The sequence below is a fragment of the Mustela nigripes genome, chromosome 11 (assembly GCF_022355385.1).
Source record: "Mustela nigripes isolate SB6536 chromosome 11, MUSNIG.SB6536, whole genome shotgun sequence".
NCBI lineage: Eukaryota > Metazoa > Chordata > Mammalia > Carnivora > Mustelidae > Mustela > Mustela nigripes.
This window is the reverse complement of record NC_081567.1, coordinates 7,041,408-7,061,183: the sequence shown is the minus strand read 5'-3', so window position 1 is coordinate 7,061,183 and position 19,776 is coordinate 7,041,408. Positions and strand designations below refer to the sequence as shown.

General features: G+C 49.7%; 1 protein-coding gene and 1 long non-coding RNA gene across 2 annotated transcripts in view; one reads left to right on the top strand and one right to left on the bottom strand.

Annotated features, from left to right (window-relative positions):
* Positions 1 to 8,446, bottom strand: part of PILRA (paired immunoglobin like type 2 receptor alpha) — a 16,748-nt gene extending 8,302 nt beyond the window's left edge. Inside the window, exons 1-2 of the mRNA XM_059414536.1 lie at positions 8,200 to 8,446; positions 7,485 to 7,871 (exon numbers count right to left, since the gene is read on the bottom strand). Of these exons, the coding sequence (XP_059270519.1) occupies positions 7,485 to 7,871; positions 8,200 to 8,254 (442 nt within the window). The 5' untranslated portion in view covers positions 8,255 to 8,446. The remainder of the gene's footprint in view (positions 1 to 7,484; positions 7,872 to 8,199) is intronic.
* LOC132026546 (uncharacterized) lies at positions 3,222 to 19,776 on the top strand. Its single transcript, XR_009406937.1, has 3 exons — positions 3,222 to 3,318; positions 15,856 to 16,014; positions 18,431 to 19,776. It is a non-coding gene; the product is annotated as an uncharacterized LOC132026546 (long non-coding RNA).

Below are 19,776 nucleotides of genomic sequence, written 5' to 3'. Positions count from 1 at the left end.
TAGAGCAGAATAGCATACAGTTTGATTCTATCTGGGTTTTGTATCTATATCTATATCTGTAAGAGAGAACATTTCTCAGAAAGAAGTAGTGGTTGGGAAATAAAGTGCAGACTTCCGAATGTACTTGTCATTGGACTCAGTTCGGTATTGTTTGACCTTTTTTTTTTTTTTAATGATGTGCAAATATTACCAGTGCCTTTATTATTTTCAAAATTTAACATTTATCCAACTTCTATAGGCACATAATTTATTTTTAAAGATTTTTTTAAAAGATTTTATTTATTTGACAGAGAGATCACAAGCAGGCAGAGAGGCAGGCAGAGAGAGGGGGAAGCAGGCTCCCCGCTGAGCAGAGAGCCCGATGCGGGGCTCGATCCCAGGACCGTGGGATTATGACCTGAGCCGAAGGCAGAGGCTTTAACCCACTGAGCCACCCAGGTGCCCCGGCACATAATTTATTTTTAAAAAGATTTATTTATTTGAGAAGGCGAGTACAGGGGCAGGTGGGGCGGAGGAGGAGGGAGAGAGAGAATCCTAAGCAGACTCCCTTCTGAGTGCGGAGCAGGACAGGAGCTCAGTCTCAGGATCCTGAGATCAGGGCCCGAGCCAAAACCAAGAGTCAGTTGCTTAACCAGTTGCACCCCCAGGCGCCCCAAAAGGCACATAATTTAAAGAGTTCACAAATTTCATACAGTGTATAAAACCAGTAGCCCCTGCATAAGCCCACCGTTAGCTATTTCTTCTGACATTAGGCTTGTTTTTCTAAATCACATGCACATACTGCTGTTTCTTGACTCAAGTTGTGTTTATTTACTTCCTACCATTGAAACTGAGGATTTAGATCCCTCACACCCCCCTTTCACCACCTTACTCGACCCTCCAGCATGCAATGTTTTTTTCATGACGTGGGTTCTTCACCTGGCTTCTGGGACACTGTTCTCTTTGTTCTTTTCCCGCGTCCCTAGTAGCTCCTTCTGTCTTCTTATTGATTCCTCCTATTCCCAGCCCGAAACAGTCATGGGACCTCCTTAGTTCAGTCCTAGGACCCCCTCTCTATCTACACTCACTTCCCAGATAATTTATCCAGTCCCATGGCATTAACCAGCAGCAGCATGATAATCCCGCCCAAAGTTACATACCCAGCCACCTCTCTCCCCATACCGCCAACTCCTAAATCTCACGCCTACTCATCCTCCATTTGTTTGTCTTGTAATGTCTCAAATTTCAGTTGTCCTTAACTCTTGATCTCCTCCCAAGCCTGCTCCTCCCCCAGGTCCCCATCTTGGCCAATAGCAGGTCCATCCCTCAAGATGCTAGAGTCACTCTTGCTTCTTCTCTTTCTTACTCCCACATCCCATCATCTGCACATTCTGCCTGCTCAGTCTTCCAAATATAGACAGCATCTCCCCTGCCCTCTTTGTCACCCTTTTCAAGGCATATCACCTCTCACTGGTGTTCCTGCCGGTGACCTTGCTTGTCTTTACAGTCTGATTCTCCACACAACAGCTGGAGGGACCCTCAGAACACATCAGTGCACATCAGGACACAGCAGGAAACCCTCACTAGATTCATTGTGAGGGTGAAAGTTCTTTTCTTGGTTTTCAGAGCCACATGGGATCTGCCCCCACTGCCTGTTCTGATCTCACCTCCTGTACCATTGGCTTCTTCATCTGTTTCAGCTGTACACGTCCCACCTCATGGCCTCTGCCCTGCCGATCCCTCTTGACTGGAACATTCCTTCACTTCTTACAGATCTGTGCCTGGGATGGATTTTTCTGCTGGCTTCTCTTAGATCCACTCCCCGACTCTTCTCCACCTGCTTTGTGCCCTTGGAGGCTGGTTTTGGTGGACTCCATCCATGGGCTCTCTCACGCACTGGTTCCTATTCAGTGGCCATTGGAAGTCATCATCCGAGGATAGAGGAGAGGGGTTCCTGGGTGGCTCAGTTGGTTAAGCGTCTGCCTTCAGCTCAGGTCATGATCCCGGAGTCCTGGGACAGAGCCTCACACCGGGCTCTCCGTTCAGCACGGGAGCCTGCTTTCCCCTCTCCCTCTGCCCCTCCCTACAGCACCTCCCACCTCCACTCATGCTCTCGATCTTGCTCTCTCTCTCAAATAAGTAAATAAATAAAATCTTAAAAAAAAAGGAGAGAGATGGAGCGAGGAGGGTAAGTCGTGGCAAAACTGTTGGACCCCTTCTCACTGGATCTTGTATTAATCTGCGGTCTCAGAGACATAAAACCAATGGGGTTAGAAAGAGATGTAGAGTTTTGAGGAACGGGCTCATGTGATTTTGACAGCTGAGAAGCCATTGTGTCTGCAAACAGGAGTCCCAGAAAAGCTGGGGGTGTGGTTCCAGGCCAGACCTATAGGTTTGAGAACCAAGGAAACCATTTATATAATTCCCAGTGTGATTCCAAAATCCCAAGAACCAGGAGCTCTGCCTGAGGACAGAAGAAGTCGCGCTCCCTGCCCATTCTCTACTTTTTTGTTCTTTTGAGGCCCTCAAGGGTCTCAAGGTCCTCAAGGGATGATGCCCACCCACTGCTAAACTCTCCTGGAAATGCCATCATAGACATATCCAGAAAGAATGTCTTACCCTCTCTCTCGGCATTCCTCAGCCTAGTCAAGTTGACGCCTAAAACTAACCATCCCAGACATGTTGACTCTCCCCCAAAGCTACAGCCCCTCCCTGGTCCCAGTACCTTCTCTCTACCTGGCTCCTCAATCCTGGAGATGGTTGCAGGTGTGTCCCATCCCTGACTGGCTTCCCTGCCCTGTGCTCTACTCAAACCTCTTCTCAGTCACCCTGTTACAATGGCTGCTTTCTCCTGGCTCTAATGTCCCTCGGGCCTTTCCTGTTCCAGCTGAATAGGGTAACACCCCTAGCAACCTTTATCCCCCAGATTCTGCTCCATTTCCCTGCCTTTCTCTTTTCACCACCATTCAACACACAGAATTAATGTGTTGGATTGCTCTTCAGCCTTCTTTCCATACTGAGGTGCAAGAGGCATTGTTGTGGACATGTTTAGCCTTTTTTTTTCTTTCTTTCCTGCTGTTTCCCTAATGTCTGTATTAGCACCTTACACACAGTAGGCATCCAATTAATATTTGTTGAATGAATGAATGAATGTAAGAATATTCTCTTAGAATTTCAAAGCATTCAACTATTGTCTTCCAGCTTCCTCCGTTGCTATGGAGACCACCAGAGCCTTGGCGATTCCCAAATTTCCCGTGGCCTGTTTTTTCCTCCTTGGAAGTTTTTTGCATCATCTTTTGGTCCCTGACATTCTGAAATTTCATGTTGCAGTGTCTCAAGGTAGGTCTTTTTATTTTTACCCATTACTCTGGGCTCCTTTGTTCTGGAAAATTTCAAGAGTTATTTGGTCGATATTTTCTTCCAACTACCTTCTCTCTTCTCTGTCTCTGGAACTCCCATAATTCAGAGGCTGGCGCTCTTGGACCAATCCTCAATTTTTCTCTATGTGACTTTCCTATGGCTGTTGTAAGAAATGACCACAAACTGGGTGACTTAAAACAACAGAAGTTTAGCTTCTCTCAGTCCTGGAGGCCAGAAGTCAGAGACCAAGGTGTGACTAGGGCCTCACAACCTCGGGAGGCTCTAGGGGAGACTCTGTTCCCTACGTCTGCCAGCTTCCAGACTGCACCACTGAGTCTCCGCTCTGTGGCCACACTGCCTTCTCTTCTGTGACAACTGAGTCACATCTGTTACCATGTAAGGTAATAGTCCCAGGTTCTGGGGGCTGGGGTGTGGAAACGTCTTTGTGGGGGCTGCTATCCAACCCGCCACAGTTTCCAGATCTGTGAATCTTTTTCAGCCTTCTGAGGTGAATCTGTCAAGTTGATCTCACAATCCTTTTACTGGTTTTTCCATTTTTGCCATCACAGCTGAAGTTCCTAAGAGCTCCTAGTCTGTTTGGAAAGCTCCCTCTGTTGCTCCATGCTTGTGTCTTCAACTTTCTGGAAATGGTTGTTATCTGAGTTTTATTCTCTCTCCATTGTTCTGGTGCCTTCCAGCTACTCCCCTTTGCTCCCCTTTGCTCACCGGGAAGGATTCCTTAAGAGTCTAATGTAGTCATAGTTTTAAATGGTGTGTCTCTCGGCGCAGCCGAGGTGAGAGGTCAATCCTCAGGACTAGAGGATTTCCAGAGCAGCCAAGACCCCATGTCCTGGTTCCCTTGGAGGCTGATATGCAGAAGTCACGCTGACTGGAAGCGGTGTGTGTGGTCTGGAAGAAAGTGCTTGTCAGCTACTAGGCTGTCCCCTTGGAGGTCAATGTGCAGAAGCCACGCTGACTGGAGGCGTGTGTGTGGTCTGGGAGAAAGTGCTTGTCCGCTACTGGGCTGTAGGATCTGTTAGGATTTCTGGATCTTTTGGGGTTTCCATCAGAGAGATTTCCCAGAGAAGAATCTCCTGATTTCTTGCCCTTAGCGGGATGGGGGATACCAGCTGGGTTGCCTGAGAACTGGAAGGCATCAAGGGGGCTGGGCATTTAGGGTCTTATCAAGTCACCAAATCTCCAGTTTTAAGGACTGATCCCTTGCCCCCAGTATGCCTGGGGTGGTGCCCCCAAACTCCCTCTGGTCCATCCTTTCTGGAAAGCAAATCTCCAGTCTGCTGGATGGGGAGGAGGCCCAGAGGTTTCCCTGCTTCTTAAATAGATTCTTAAATAGATTCTCACCCAATCCTCCAGCTTTCTGACACCTGCACTCCCACTGTCAGGCGTTCCGGGGTTGCCCTTGCTGAACCGTCAAGGAGTTTTTGTAGTTAAAAAACTGCTTTTCTTCCTGGTCTCCCCACTGCTGGTTTAGGGCTAAGCTCCCCTGGTCTCTTAGGCCAGGTATATTAGTCTACATGTTTCCAGCTTCCCAAATACTGTTTTTGACCACATGACTCACATACTTTTTTGTCCTTGTGGATTTTGTCTTAAACATTTCCCTTTGCTGTCATTTTAGTAGAGTTTGGTAGGGAGGAGAGAAAAACGTGCCTATAACCCAGCGTTTGGCCAAAATTTATGCAATATTTTCTAGTGAAAATTATAGAAAATGAACATTCAAAAAATAATGTTGCATATTAGTTAACAAAAAATAGAGGATTTAGAGGAAAGCGTTTTGTGAGATGTTTACAAGGTCTGTGGAAGAACACTGCTGAGGTTCCTGAGGGATATAAAATAGCGGCCATTCTGGTCGGAGGATTGGACTCACACTGATTTCCGCTTCTATCAATTGCCTTGTAGGTTTAATGCAATTCTGGTTTTAAAAATACCTGTAAGTGTTTTCTTCAGAACTTGGTGAGCTTATTCTAATATTCATGTGACACAATAGACCAAAACAATAGTAAGGTTTCTAGGGAAGTAACGTGGTTCTGCTGGACATACACTTAGCAGCCACTGAACTGTGACAAGTTACAATCCCTAGAACAGTGTTGGTAGCGACAAGAGAAAAGACAGGGAAATGGGGTTGACAGATCAGAAGTGGGTGCTATCCTACAAAAAGGCCAGGCCTATGAGTCAATGGAGAAGAGAAAAAAATATTCCATAAATCTAGCTGGGACGATTGATTTGTTTCTCGCTATGAAGATCAATGTAATTCTTTAGCTCACACCATATAGCAAAAGAAATCCTCACTAGATCAGTGAGCTTTACTGCCAAAAGAAAGCATACAAAAATCAGAAGAAATTAAAATATTTTCAGCCCCTAGTGGAATACAGGATTTTGGGCTAAGACATAAAAAGAGGAATTTACAGTGGAGAATACAGTGAGATTTGGATACAAAAAGAAAACATCTGTATGTAAAAAGCATGATTAAGCCAAGCACAGACTTCTCAGTTCTACTTGCTGCAAATTTCCCTTAGGGGGATGTTTTTGTGTGGTGATACTTCACTTAGGTAAAAACTTCTTTTTATTACTTCTCTGTATTTTAAAAATTATGAGCATGAATATCCAATTAATTGTACTAAATGAAAAAATTAACTTACTGCTGAAGAACTCATAGTGAATGTGACTGAAACCGAGAAATGAGAAGAGTTAGGAGAATTAAGGAAGGAAGAGGAGGAGGGTCTGAGAAGAGCCCAAGTCTCCCCAAAATGACCACTTAAGGGAAGATGCAGGAGGTGCCCGAAATATAAACCCAAGCCTGTCTGGCCTAATTCAGTTGTGAGCCATTTTCTGTTTGCTCTAAACCAGCCCGGCGGTCCTGTGGGGCAGTGGTTACCAGGGCTGGGGACACAGACAGTGTCCTTCCCGCCAGGAGCAGTGATGTATGGTCTGGAACAGCCAGTGCGAGTAGCTGTAAAAAGCAAACCTACGGTTTTTCGTTTTTAAGGAAGTCTACAGACAGCGCACCCCCCAGTGCCTGCTCCTGGGAGAGATGCCCTCCCCACCCTGCTGTGGGGACAAACCCAGGTTCAAGTTCCCATGGGGCTGCCGAGTTACATGGAGGATCTAGTAATGTAGCAGATTGCATTATTCATGAATAATAGGTCAAGACAATGATAGCCTCAAGTCAGCTGGTGAGGCTGAGCAGTTACTGTTCAAGTGGAGGCTCCGGGGTTAGGCTGGGTTCAAGTCCCACCTGCACTAAGATGGTGGCTTTGGGCAGGTCCTTAGGCTGTTTGAGCCTCAGTGTCCCTATCTGCGGCAGGAAGACGACAGCAGTACCTGCTGTTATTGTAGGGCCATGGGGCAGGTTAACTACGGTGACACATACCAAGCTAGAGATCGGGAGCGGCCGCACTTGTGCTGCAGCCGTGCCTCTCAACGGCCAGCACGGAGGGGCGCGATCGGAGGGGACAGCGGGGACAGGACAGGCAGAGGCGGGGACCAGGGATGGGGGAGCAAGGAGGGTTAGGAGGACGGAGGCAGGGGAAGAGGGAGATGGGGAAGGAGAGGAGGGATGGGGCTGGGCGGGGAGCACTGCGGTCTGGGTTCCGGGGAGCAGAGCAGGAGGAAGTGGGGGGATCGGGAAAACAGGGCATGGGGCGTCGCTGGGGGACCGGGCTCTCGGGTGGGTCATCTCTGGGCACCTGCTGGGTGCGCTGGGCTGGGCCCATGGCTCTGGGGAGACGCAAGACTGGGGCTGGCTGGGGCTGCGCACGTGGACGCATGACAAAGGGAAGGCGGCCCACATGCTGGATGGATGGGGGCAGGGCAGGGAGGAGCTGGAGCCCCCGCTTAGGGCAGGAAGGGAGGGAAACTGGGCAGCCCAGAAGGTGCTGAGGCTGGGGGCGTGGGGCTGGGTCTGGGGGGAGCCGTGAGGGGGTGGCGGGAGGGCAGCCCGGGCCTGGGGACATGGCGGAGAAAGAGTCAAGTCGGCAGAGGGCTGGGGAGGAGGTGGTGTGGGAGAGGAGTTTGAGAGAAGGGCACCCAGGAAGAGGGGGGCCTGGGCCAGGCCTGGGGGATGCGGGCGCCATGGCCTTTAGGAGCCTCAGGGCGAGCGTGGTGGCTGCCGGGGCAGCTGGACTCACCTGGGGTGATGGTGACTTTGGTCCCGTTGAGGGCCTGCCACACCTTCCTGCCGCATCTTAATGTTTCCACTTGGATCCGGCAAAAGTACAAATTCCCATCCTTCTTCTGCAGGTTCCATATCTGCAGGGAGCCAGGCCTCTGACCCTTTGGCAATTCAAGGGAGATCCGGTTCTCGTAGTCCTCATGGATGAAAGGCTGAGTACTGTTGTAGATGACCTCCCCATGGAAGTGTGTCCGTCTCAAGGCTACACTCACTCTGGGATCCGGGGCTAACTGCCAGTCGTGATAGAAGGAGAAAGGGATGCGGACGGAGCCACCCTCGGGGGCTGAGAGGCGGTCTGGTTGCTTGATTCCGTAGTTAGTTGTATCACACTTTGCTGATCTACCTGCAGGAGCGGGGAGAGGAGCGACTTGAAGCCACGGGGAGAGATGAAAACGATAAGCCCAGCCCTTCTGACACCCTCCCCGACGGGCAGTAGTGGGACAGATGGTAGGACTGGCTCCCTGGCCTGGGTGTTCCCCTCGCCCGGCATGGGGTAGGGAGGAGGGTGAAGGGTTGGGGCTGACCAGCACTATGGGACCAGCCCGTCGCTCGCTGGGGCTGGGAGGCCTGGCCAGCTCCCCCAGCAGACCCCCTGTCCAGCTGCCCAGCCACAGCCCTTGCTGGGGACTCGCTGGGCCTCGGGGCAGAGCCAGGGTGTTCCGGACACTCACCAGCCTGCAGACGTGACGGCAGCAGCAGCAGAGACAGCAGCAGGAACAGACCCATTGCCTTGCTCTCCTCCCCAGGGAGGAAGCGACAGCAGCTCCGTCAAGGCCAGAGGGAGGCCCTAGGAGGTGCCTCCTTGGAGAGACAGGAGACACCCAGAGAGCGAGGATCAGGCCCCTTCAGAAGAGCAAGGGAGGGTGCGAGCCTTCCCCAAACTCACCCGTCCCCAGAGTGACCAGCACTTCCTTTATCAATCTGGTTTCTTCTTTTCCTATATTGCAAAAGTGCTTCCTTGTGGTCAGAGCCCAGAGAGCCATGACAGAGGCCCCAGCCTTTATCTTCCTGCTGAGGGCCATGGTTCGGACCTTGGCCATGTGTGGCCTCTCCTCTTCTGCCTCTGCTCCTGGCCCCTGCCAGCACCTCTACCTCTCCTTAGGAGTCAATCTCTGTCTCTCTAGCTCTCCTTTTCATTGGACGCACATTGGCCGGGTATCTCTTGGCCTTTGTCTGTCCTTCCAGGGGAAGGGGTGCCAGCAGGACCAGCTCCAGGTCTGCCAGCGAGAGGACAGGCAGCCAGGAGTCTCTGAGAAGAGAGAAGGAGGAGGGAACCACTGGTGGTCAGATGCCCTCGACCTCCAGCCCCAGGACCAGGAACACCCAGCTTGTTCTTGGTCCCTCTCCTTCCTGGCAGGGCCTCCCCTTCAGCCCCTCCCCTGCTGTCCTGTGCAGGACCCAAGTCTACCAGGCCCCTTCCTTGCCCTGATAAGGTCCTTTTGTGAAGTCTCATACCCTCCCTATGGTTAAGAGGTAAGGGTGTACCTTCTGGAGGCCATTCCTTGACCCCCCAGGATGCAAGACCATATCTGTAGGTCCTTCTGTTCTCTACTCTAGGTGAGGAGACCAAGGCTCAGAGGAGACCTGTCCTAGGTTGTATGACTCTTAGATAGGAGGCCCAGGACTCAAGCTCTAGTCTTGCTGAGTCCACAGGGCATACTGCTCCTTCTAGATGCTTCTGTCTGGTTGTCCCACACAGACAGACTTGCTCCTGAGTGCAGAGTTCTGGAGGGTGACTCTCCAGAGGCTATATTTTTATAATGCTCCTCAGGTGATTCCCTCCACAGCTGGGAGATTCCTGACTCATCCATAGCCTCCTTGCTTAAGAGGGATATAAGGTCTAGAGCAACAGAGTCACCCTGGTGACAGTCTCTGGACCACCTCCAAAGGAGTGCACTGCCAGCTTGTGACTGGTGGTGGGTGGGGGTGAGAGACTGGGGCTGGGACCTCTGGTGACTCACTGGGCAGGTTCTAGGAGGCTCTGTTCCCTCCCTCCCCCAGATGAGGTTGGCATTGGCTGACTGCGTAGCTGGTGATGGTGGGAGAGCATGATTTCATCACAGGAAGTGGTCTTGTCTTCTGGAGGTGGAAGCAAGCAGACCGACTTCCTTTCTCCTTTTCTGTTTCTTCCCCAGATCTCACAGTTTTTTTCCACTCTTCTCCCAGCCCAGCCGGTCAGCCCCTGCCCTTTCCCCGTGTCTGCAATTCTTACATTTCCTGCCAGGCCGGAGAAGAGAAATTCTGCATTTTCATGGAATGGCTTTATCTGACCAGGCCTGAAACACCCATTGCCTCATTTTCAGCTTTAAAATATTGTGTGGTGAATGTATTTTCACCAATAGTAAATTGAGGCACCATCAAGAATCCGAACCTTAATGTCATGGAGTCCTCTGGGCTGTGGAAGGTGGTTGGGCGAATGGTAACAGTTGGAAAAGCGGACAAAAGAGAAGACAAGGGACTGACTGCCTTTTTAGCAGCTCTTCTAGAGGGTGGCCTGGTCTGTCTGAGGGGTGACACCGGAGTTCCATTTCCACCCTGTCTCACTAGCTGTGGGACCTGGCTGGACAGTCTCCTTTTTGCCTGGCCACCCAAGAAGGGGGCTGGACCCCATTAGTGGGTGCCCCGGCCCATTCTGTTGGGCAACATGGCATGTTTACTAAATATGCATGTTTACTAGCTACACTTTGGTAGAGTATCTGCTATCCAGGTGCCTCGGGTCCCATTGTTCCCATATATGGTATCCCTATATGCAAGCTGCACATTTCATGTCCTGTTCAGGCCCCTGGGCCCAGCTGGATCCCCATGATGCCTGGAACTGTGAGGCACGACTTCTGCTCACAGACACTGTGCGGTTTCTGGGTCTGTTCACCCTCCCTTCTCCCAACAGCAATGAGAGTGTCCAGTAATCAGTCCCGAACTGTGGCTCTCACAGAGGGGGTTTCTGGTGGGAGGAGGGCCTGGAATTTTGTGATTCATAGATGGGCAGAGCCTAAATGCAACTCTTTAGCTCAGATGGTGGCCATAGGGGAGGGATCCGAAGCCATGTGATGAGGAGAGAGAGAGAGAGAGAGAGAGCGAGTTATGAGCTGTGGACCACATTTTGAGAATTCTACCTTAGATATTCCCCCAAGTTCTCCTAAGTTTTTGTTCTCAGGTTCTCATTGGCTACATCCATCACTGCCCCTTCCCCCTCCACAGTACCTAACCCTGCTCCTGCTTTCCCCCCAAGGCCAGGAGTAAAGCAAGAGGTAAGCTCTCACTACCTCCACTAATTGGGATGGAGTTTCTAGCCCATGCAATAAGGCAAGACAAAGAAATAAAAAAAATGCTCCGTGTTTTCCTAGATTCTGTGTTTATGTAATTTGGCATTTATTCATCACAGGGCAATTGTATTAACTATTTTTAAAAATTTTTCTGCATCCCTGATGCTCTGGTTCCTGTGGCCTTGCTGACTGGGGAAAGATGGTCCCTCCCAAAACTAGCCTATCTTAGAGCAAAGGGCATTCCTAGGAACATGCCTTTCATGTGCAAACTAATTAATCCAGGACCCGTCCTCCAAACCACCTCCTTTATCTAACTCTCATCCACCAAGCCAATATTTCCTCTGCCCTGAGTCCGTCCTGTGTCAGGTGCCAGAGAACTAGAGATAGTTGTAACCTGTAACCTAAAGCCCACTGGAATTAATTAAACTAGCCAATCCTAAACTGTTTCCCCTTCCTTGCTTATCTTGCCAGGGGAAAACTCACAAAAGATTCTGGTCATTTCCTTCCCCTTGGTCTTGCCTCTGCCTCTTCTAGTGCCTCCCCAGGTGGCCCTCTATGGCATGGCGTTTTCATTCTCTGCAGGAAATGTAAGTTCTAAAAACTTTCTTTCAGTATCACTACCCTCTCTGTGTCATCACTCAGTCACCTGTACAAAATAAAATCCCGTGAGTATAAGAATTGAGCCAAAAGACATCCAGATTGGAAGGAAAGAAGGAAAAATTGTTTATTAACAGGTGACTTGATGGTTTATGTAGATGATCCAATGGAATTGACCAAAAAAGCCACTACAGCTGTAAGTGATTTAAACTAGGTCACAGGGGGCACCTGGGTGGCTCAGTGAGTTAAAGCCTCTGCCTTTGGCTCAGGTCATGATCCCAGGGTCCTGGGATCGAGCCCCACATCGGGCTCTCTGCTCAGCAGGGAGCCTGCTTCCTCCTCTCTCTCTCTGCCTGCCTCTCTGCCTACTTGTGATCTCTGCCTGTCAAATAAATAAATAAAATCTTTAAAAAAAATAAATAAACTAGGTCACAGGATACAAAAGCAATACACAAAAATCAATTGTTTTTTTTTTAATATTTTATTTATTTATTAGAGAGAGAGACACAGAGCACACAAGTGGGTTTGGGACAGAGGGAGAGGAAGAAGGAGAAGCAGACTTCCTATAGAGCAAGGAACCCAATGTGGGGCTTGATGCCAAGACCCTAAGATCATGACCTGCGTTGAAGGTAGATGCTTAACTAACTGAGACACCCAGGCATCCCTCAAGTGTTTTTCTATATACTAATCACAAAAAATGGAAGTCAAATGAAAATAATACCACTTACGATAGCTTCAAAATATGAAATACTTAGAAATAAGTGCCACAGAAGATGTGTAAGATCTGAACACAAAACTATAAGACATTACTGAGAGAAATTAAAGGTTAATGAATGGAGATTTCATACCTAAGTATGAACAGTATTCAATGCAGTTCAGATGTCAATTCTCCCCCCATTCATATGTACCTAGAACACAATCCCAGCCGAATCTCAGCAGGCTCTTTTGTGGAAATTGAATAGCCAATTCTAAAATTCATAGAGAGGGGCACCTGGGTGGCTCAGTGGGTTAAGCCTCTGTCTTTGGCTCAGGTCATGATCTCAGGGTCCTGGAATTGAGCCCCGCATCAGGCTCTCTGCTCGGCAGGGAGCCTGCTTCCCTTTCTCTCTCTGCCTGCCTCTCTGCCTACTTGTGATCTCTCTCTGTCAAATAAATAAACAAAATATTTAAAAAAAATGAACATCAATTCATATATTGCACTATCTACAAAAATTAACTCAAAATGAATCATTAGCCTAAATGTAAGCCCTAAAATTATTTAAGTCAAGCAAAAAAAAAACCAGGAGAAAATCTTTGTAACTTTGGGTTAGGCCCAGATGTCTTAGATTCAACACCAGATGTATTAAAATACTGACAAATTGGAGCCCCTCAAAATGAAATCTGTTCTTCAAAAGATGCCGTCAAGAAAATGTAAGGAGACACTACAGACTGGGAGACAATATTGGCAAATCACATAACTCACAAAGGATCTGTATCCCAAATATACAAAGAACCCTCAAAATTTGTGAAAAAAAAAATCCCAATTGAAAACATGAGCTAAAGATTTGAAGAGATACTTTGTCAAAGGAGACATACAGCTCACGACCACATGAAAAGATGTGTAACAGCATTAGTCATTAGGGAAATGTGAAAGAAAACCACAGTGAGATCACATCACATATCTCCTAAATGGCTCAAACTGAAAGACCAGCCAATAATAAGTGTTGGCAAGGAAATGGAGCAATTGAGGAAGTCTTACACTGCTGGTGGGAATGCACAGAGGTGCAAATATTAAGCCATTCCTTAAAAAGTTAGATATATACCTACTTCACACACACACACACACACCTCCCACTCCAACCCATTCAAGTTTGAGAACCACTGCCCTGAAGTTTGAGTCCAAGGACATGGAATTTAAGGACCTCTCTTGCCTGTTCCCTTTCCTTTTCAGGGAAATCCTGTGAGGTAAAGGAGTTTAATTCCTACCCAACAAAGGAAGAAACGAAGGCCCAGACAGGTCACCTCACTCGCTCCAGTTCCCTCCACTGGGAAGGTCTGGAGTCTGGACCATGCTCAGGCCTGTGTGTCTTTTTTTTTTTTTTTGACCCTCTCCACCCCGGCCCACCACCCACAGGTCTGTGTGCCTTGTGAGCTTGGTGCTTTCCCAAATGATGGTCCTTCTTCCTAGCTCCCGCAACAGCTTAACTTCCCCAACCTCCTGTCTCCTCCCACAGCCCTTCCTACAAAAGCCCTCCAGTGCTGCTTTCATCCAGCTGCTGGTCAATTTCTGGGGAAACAAAGGCAGCGGGGATGTGAGTGTGAGGAGAGGCAGGCCATGGAGTGATGAAAGACGACAGCGGGTCTCTGAGAACAGGGAAGAAAGAGAAACTGAGAGCCAGATCTTGATCTCTACCCTTCTGCACAGTCTGCTCCTGTGCCAAGGCTGACATCAGCACTCTGTTTACTTCCTCTTGTTTTCCATCAGAGGGAGGAGGCCAGGCTCAGAGAGGGTTTGTCCTGCCCTGGCTGGGGGCAGGCACGCAGTGAGCCCTCCAGAAATGAGAGCCCAGCCGGGAAGGGAAGACTCACCCATGTAAAGCAAGTAGAGGGAGGCCCCAGAGTTAATGTTGGAACAGGTGGGCTTCCACCTCCCACTTCCTGGGTGCTGGGTGTTTTGCTCATTTGCTATATTCTTGATGCTTTGACATCTGGGGCCTCACTGACGGGGGGAGACAGCCCTTCACAGTGCTAGCCAGTTCCTAGAGATAGCAAAGACTTGCCCAGGAGCACGCCTTTCTTTTTATTTTATTTTAATTTTTTAAGATTTTACCTAAGAGAGAATGAGAAAGAGCATGAGTGGGGAGATGGGGAGAGGGAGAAGCAGGCCCCCCTCTCAGCAGGGATCCTGATGGGGCACTCGATCCCAGGCCCCGGGGACCATGACCTGAGCTGAAAGCAGATGTCTGACCCACTGGGCCACCCCAGTGCCCCAGGAGCACGCCTTTCATGTGCACACCAACCAGTGTAGAACCCACAAACCACTTCTTCTATGTGACGCTCCAGGAGGCCACTGTTCCTCTGCCGCATTCCCCCCAGACAGCCTTTCATCCGCAGAACCTGCTGAAATTATTCCCACTGGTCAGTCCTCCAGTCTGCTTCTCCTGATTTGTCTTGTCTTTTCTACAGAATGATAAAGGCTCCTGTCCCTGTCTGCCCTTGACTTCCTCGGCCTCTTGACCGACCTTGGTGCCTCCCAGCATGGCCCCACCCGGAGTTCTGTGCCTCCTGTTTCTAGGGAATCTGTGAGGATACATTCTCATTGCCGTGTGTTTGTGTCTTACCACACTTGATCCAAACAGATCCAAATCCAGTTTATTCTAAACCAGTAGTAAAGTCTCCTCAGACCCCAAGAGGTAGGCAGGGTCTGTTAGATCCTCATTTTACAAGAGGAAACCGAGGTCCCATGGGAGGTTATGAACGTCACTTATGGTCCCACTGCCAGTAAATATCTGCTGGGCTGTGGGGTCTGGGCCTCTGCACGGTGCCACTTCCCCATGCAGAGACAGCAGTCGACAGGCCTCTGACCCATGTTACAGCCCCGGTTCCCTTTACTGGGTCTTCCCGCTGCACAGGGAGGAGATAAGGACAGACCGGCTTGTGCAGATTTGGGTCCCTGTTACCCGACTTGGCGCAGGAGGCAGTCAGGGCTGACTGGTGTGGATGGAGAGAAGCAGAGAAGCCTTTGTCTTTACAGGGCGGGGATCTGGCAGTAAGGATCCCTGTGACTTTCCTGACATTATGCGTTGTTTTCTGTGTTGCCTCGTTCTGTCCCCACTCAGACCCTTTAAGGGAAGTGGCTGTTTTCCCCATTTTGCCAATGAGAAAACAGGCCGGGGGAAGGGAGGCATTTGCCACACCGCCTGCCTTCTGTGGAGTCGGCCTCTGTCACAGTCCCAGGTTTCGTGTGTTCTGTGACCGAGACTTCCTTACCTTGTCAGCCGCCTCCTCACGGCCCCTCGCTGCATTCCAGCTCCTGATCAACCCGACACACACGCCAACTGAGCTTCTAGAAGAGTGAGAGCAGACAGCAAAGTCCTGGGGGGCAGGGGCTGACCCCCAGCCTTGCTGCGCTCCCAGGCGGGGAGCAGAGAGGGGATGCTCACAGAGGAGACCGTTGTCACCCTTCCCCTCAGAGCAGTGGAGGGCGGTACATGTTGAACAAACAGCCGTCCAGAGAAGAAGCCCGGATTCGTAGCATTTGCCAATTTCATGGTGTCAAAACTCCCACAGTACGGAGTTAACTACTACCATGTGGACGGAAGGTTTGTATCCCCCAAAGGTATGTGTTGAAGCCCTAGCCCCACAGTGTGGCTGCATTCAGAGAGGGTGCCCCAAGGACATAATGAAGGTTAAAGGAATCATGGCGATGGGCTCAGGGTCCTCAGAGAAGGTGACAGCGGAGTGCTCCTTTCTCTTTCTCTCTCCAAGTGCACAGTCTGCGGGAAGGCCTCGTGAACACAGAGCAAGACGGCACCGCCTACACGCCACAGGCCATGACCTCAGAATGCAGCCTACCTTGCCAGCATCTTGATCTTGGACTTCCTGGACTCCAGAATCGAGAGAAATTCCTGATACGTAAGCTGCCAGGTCTGTAGCATCTCATTTTGGCAGCCGGAGCGGACAACTCCCCCTCCAGGGTGAAGTCACTGAATTTGAGGTCAGAAGAAACGCACAACAGCAGGTGTTTCTACCTCATTCCTGCTGTGCAGACACAAGAGCATGAATGACCTCAAGAGCGTAGACCGTAGTAGTATGTGGTAGAATAAGTATGGAGGAAAGACGTTAGCAGGGAGGGATGAACTTCCTTCTTTTTAAACATAATTTATTTGGGAGTTTGTATTTAATTTTTTTGATTATCATTTTTGTGGTGATAATACATACCTAACAAAAAAATTTACCATTTGAGCCATTTTTAAGTAGACCGCTCAGTGGCATTAAGCTCATTTACAGTGTTGTGCACACACTTAACTTTTAATAATGCCTGTGTTCCATAAGGGCCGCACAACATTCCCCAGAATGTCCCAGTCAGCTCCAGGACCCTTCTCTCTGTGGGCTTCCTGGTGGTCATCAGGGAATTTAGGAGAAAAAGCCACGAGGTGATTCTGTTTCTGTGCATTTCACAGAATTCTAACTGAACATGAATTACGGTGGCCACGTGGGTCCTCTTCGTCTTTTTAACCTGCCTTTATCTATAAAAGAGTTTTAGGAATCCGAGCTGAGCGTGGGCTGGGAAGGGAACTGGCCGATGCATCTGAGCTGAGCTGGGGGCTGCAGTCCCCGTCAGCCCCTGAACTTCGTGTCGCTGTGGTCCCGGCCCGCCGTGTTTATGCGGTTTGGGTTTGCAACAGCAGAGGGCGTTCCCTCACCATTCTGGAGGCCGGAGGTCCACACTCAAGGTGTCAGCGGGGTCGTGGCCCCTCTGAAGGCTCTGGGGAGGGTCCTTCCCGCCTCTGCCAGCTTCTGGGACTCACAGGGTCTCCGGGGTCCTTGGGGGTTGGCCCCGGGCAGTCCCTGCCTCCCGCGTCTGCCTTTCAGCGGGGAGACGGGTGACCCTCTACTCCCAGGTCAGACGCGGAGTGTGTCAGGGCTGGGGGCGGTCGCCAGATGGTGAGCTCCTGTGAGGAAGTGGTTTACAAACGTTTACACAACACAAGCGTGTGCTGCGGGTGAGACCAAGGAAGACCGAGAAAGAGGGAGCTCGCATCTGAGCGGGGTGCATGGGGGCGGCGACCGCCGCCAGGACCCCAGGGGGAAGGGGCTTCTGCACTCCGTCCCCAGCACTCGGTCCGTCACCGGACTTGATGAACTTGCGGTCTCTGGAGAAAAGGAATTATTCGGTCCGAGCCAAAGGCAGTGTGTCTCGGTACAAACCGGAGAAAGTCGTTTCTGAAGGCGGAGAGGGGGAGCATCCCCGCTGGCGGGATGGGGCGCTGCCTGATGCAGGACCGGCTGTGGTCAGGTTCCCTGTGCGCCGGGTCACCTTCCTTGTGGATGGTGGGTTTGCGCCTATCGGCTGTGTGAGACCCGGGCCAGAGCACAACCACAGCCCCATGCCTTAGGGCGACTATTTAAGTTATCATAATCTGCCAAATAAAATCCCTCTGCCCTGAGGAGTCTACCTTCCTAATAACACAAAAGTTGAGAAATGTGTTTTTACACAAATAAAAATTAGCAAAATAAAGACAACTTTAGTGATTATTATTACATGAGCCTGGATGCTCTGTTTCGGGTTGGCGATATTTGCAGGAAGTTTAAAGATGTGGCATTTCAAGTATTACATATTTATGTTGTAAAATGGTTTTTAACTTCTCCCCATAAAATCACTAAATATGTTATAACCATTCTCGTATCATTTGTTTTGTATGGATAATAATGCCAAGTTAGACAACCTTTCCTGAATCATCGCAGTTCTGAGGTAGTTTTGTTTTATTAATCCCACCTGATGTGGGATTAATGTCCGTGGAGACAGCAATCAGTACATTTCTGAAAGCAATACTTAGATCTGGAAATGTCATGCGTTTTACCCCACAGAGGCACCAGCTGTCTGGGTTGGGGTCACATATCACAGGTTATCCTTGTTACAGAAAATATTACAAAATGTTTTAATTTTATGATCTAAATTGCGACCACTTCCATCCTGATTTTAACCATGTTTTAAAGAAAGTCTGGTAGCTTGCTTCATGCCTGATATGTCAAATTCACATATATATTACATATACGTGCATATATTTAACATGTATGCATGCACATATACATATATGCAGAGAAAGCAAGGTAATAAGAATTGTTTAAGGTTCTGCAGTTGACTTTTGCAACGGTTAGAGCAGGCTACCCTGTATGTCTAGAACGAGGAAATGGAACATGAAGAGAGAGTGGGTGTTTGACACAACCAGGAGACAGGTGTTACCCCAAAATCTATTACCTGCAAGTTACCTGAGGGAAAAATATAACAAGTTCTTTCCCCTTTTTGTTACTTACTTGTCTGTTCCTTTCCTTCATACAGGCCCATGGAAAGAGAGTCTTCTGCCTCAACAAGGCCACAACACCCTGTCCCCTCTGGCCTGGACTCAGTTCCCGCTGTGTGAGGGGGCAGGGCAGTCCGGGGGCCCGAAGGGTGATCATCTAGGGATCCCCCTTTACAGGCTCCAGGTTGCACTGGGCCCGTCCGAGGTGATGGAGTCCAGGTGTTTGTGTGTCTTTTATAAGTTCACTTGTGTGTTGAGGTTCAAGAGGTTCTAGAGCCTGAGGCCAGGTTGGGATCCCTAACTCTGGGCATGGTGCTGGTCACAGCCCCTTTCCGCACAGATACCTCCCCTCCTCTCTCTGAATTCTGGTGACTTAGCTGCTCTCTCAGGCCTGGAGATACAGCTGCTGACTTGCTGGCGTGGCCTTGGGCCCGCAGTCGGTCTCAGTAGTGTGTTCCTGCACTCGGCCTGCTCTGTCCTCTGTCAGGATTCCTTTCCTAAGCTCTCTTCCACTGCCTTCACCTGAGAGAGTCATCAGTTTCCTGCCAGGGCCGCTGGCTTCGTGAGGGGACAGAGGCACGCGGAGTGTGAATTCACCGGGAAATATGCGGCAGACACAAGGGGTGAGATGCTCCGCGGACACTGCTGAGTAGGTTGGAAAATGTAGACCGGAAGAACTTTTTTTCATTCCTGGACCTGAGATCCACCAGACAAAGTAAATCCCACTAGTGCCAAGACACAAGCAAGCCTCGGACCCTCGTGGGTTAAGACAATGAACGTCAGTCCTGGATTGTGCGACATCCCAGTGGGACGGTCCTGGCCCAGGGCCCTCAGGGGGCAGCTCCTCCGTCTCTCCTCTACTTGCAGTTTCACTTGCTCTAGTGCCGCGGGGTCCTCTCCACTCACCTGGCAAATGGGGAAACAGCGCGGAAAATTGCACGACCGAGTTTTGCATCACTTCCTCTGGGGGGTAATATACATCCTTTTTCCCACGTTGCTCAGGCCAGAGATTGGTTGTCTGATCCCCACATGTCTGGGAAAGAGGCTAGGAAATGTGTTTAGGTGTGGGACCGGGATCAGGGTAAGGCAGGTGAGGCTTTCGCTCAGATCAGAGCCTGAACAGGACTCCCAAGAAACCCAGTAGAGTTTGGAAGTTATTATCGGTGAGTTTGCTTCCACTAAACTGAGGAAGGTAAAATTATAACTAATTCTGTTTGGGGTATGAATGAAATATTTAAACTTAAAATAGTTTTCAGAGTTTGAATGACCTACTTTTTAATGTTTCAATTTTTTTTCAACTCTTTAGTGTTCTGTTAAGAATTAACCATTAAGGGGCGCCTGGGTGGTTCAGTGGGTTCAGCCACTGCCTTCGGCTTGGGTCATG